This window comes from Poecilia formosa, unplaced genomic scaffold, assembly GCF_000485575.1.
Source record: "Poecilia formosa unplaced genomic scaffold, Poecilia_formosa-5.1.2 Scaffold571, whole genome shotgun sequence".
Taxonomy (NCBI): domain Eukaryota; kingdom Metazoa; phylum Chordata; class Actinopteri; order Cyprinodontiformes; family Poeciliidae; genus Poecilia; species Poecilia formosa.
The window spans coordinates 225,767-227,384 of record NW_006800510.1 but is presented as its reverse complement, the minus strand read 5'-3'; the positions used below and the strand labels follow the sequence as shown (position 1 = coordinate 227,384).

At 37.4% G+C, this 1,618-nt stretch overlaps 1 protein-coding gene across 1 annotated transcript in view; it reads left to right on the top strand.

The window, feature by feature from the left end:
• The window catches only part of LOC103129713 (uncharacterized), a 56,999-nt gene that overhangs the window by 30,567 nt on the left and 24,814 nt on the right, over positions 1-1,618 (top strand). Inside the window, exon 3 of the mRNA XM_016665336.1 lies at positions 680-718. Within this exon, the coding sequence (XP_016520822.1) occupies positions 680-718 (39 nt within the window). The remainder of the gene's footprint in view (positions 1-679; positions 719-1,618) is intronic.

The window sequence follows — 1,618 nt, the reverse complement described above, 5'->3', positions numbered from 1 at the left end:
AATATATGACAATTTAATTTTTATCATGACATTATGGAAAATAATGAACTTTATCACAATATTCTAATTTTATGACCAGCACCTGTATGATTTTTTTATGATCAGATAGAAAAAAGAAGAATTAAAGCAAAGTATGCAGGACACAGTAACAACAGACGCAACCAGATTAATTTTATTACAGTCTGACTCTACTGTTGGGTCTTGATGTCACCTGTGTAATTAATTTGAAAGATAACTTTATTTATTGTCACTATAAAACTAAAATCTCCAGCATGGGGAAGTGGGATGATCTCGACTTTTCTCGACAGTCTCTAGCTGCAGATGTTGAACAGCAGAACTGAGATTTATGTGTTGAATGAGGATCAAGTTGAAGCTTTAGCTCCTGTTGTTCATCAGATGAACTGAAGATTTGGTCGTTTCTCTCATGTTTGGTTTCAGTTTTGATGTTTTAGTCTAGAAACTCAAATCCTAAAATCCCAGTGATGATGATAACTCAGAGGTCCAAACACAGGATCAGAGTTTGTGTTTAGAGTCAGTAGCAGCTGCTCTGATCAAACATGTTTAACATGTAATTTTATCACATAGAGGACAGACAAGATGGAGTCCATCAGTAGTGTGTGGCTGTATTTATGCAGCTCAGATCAAATCATCACTAAATGTTTCCTTCTTGTTGTTCCAGGTTTGAACCTCAGAGCTCAGATCTTCATGAACAAACCAGGTTCTTAGTGAATCTGTTCTGTGCAGCAGCAGAGAGAGAACAGCAGACAGGAGAGAAGATGGTGGAGATGTTGGCATCAGTCTGTAGAGATGAATTATTTCTTTCAGGTTATGTTGATAAACATCAGAGTGACTTACTGCTGGATCTGTACTCCCAGATGAAGGACAGAGAGACTCAATCAGGTCTGAGTCTCCTTCCATCATTACAGTCAGTTTTACAGTCAGCTCCTTTGCTCTGGATCATAAAGCTCTCAGAGAGAAAGACCTCCATCCTCCTGGAAGTGATGAAACTCCAACCAGAGAAGAAACCAGTGGAGCTGACAGACTGCTCACATGGAGAGAGTGAAGTGAGGAGTTTCCTGCAGTGTCTGCCTTTTATCTCACAGCTCAGGTACAGTCAGTTTATTTCACATTAAAAGAAAAAATAACCTTTGACTGGAAATTTTAAAAATAATCCAGTTATGTTTCATAAACTGATATAATTAATGTTCTTCATATTTTCACATTGTTTAAATCTCCTTAATAGTTCAGAGGAAAATCTGCTCTGTTGACATCAATATATTTGTTTTAAAGTTTTATTTACTGAGAATCTCTTTCAGTTTCACTGAACAGCTTTTAAACACATGAGGAAAACAGACAATGTTACATTGAGCTGCATTTGAACTTGAGACTGCAGTGAACTTTACTGAGCATGATGAAGATCCTAGCAGCTCTATAGAGAACAACACATTAGGATGACAGAGACCAAGGAGTCTTCATCACTTTGTGTCTCCAGCTGCAGATGTTGAGCAGCAGAACTGAGATTTATGTGTTAAATGAGGTGAAGCTTTAGCTCCTGTTGTTCATCAGATGATCTGAAGTTTTGGTTGTTTCTCTCACGTTTGGTTTCAGTTTTGATGTT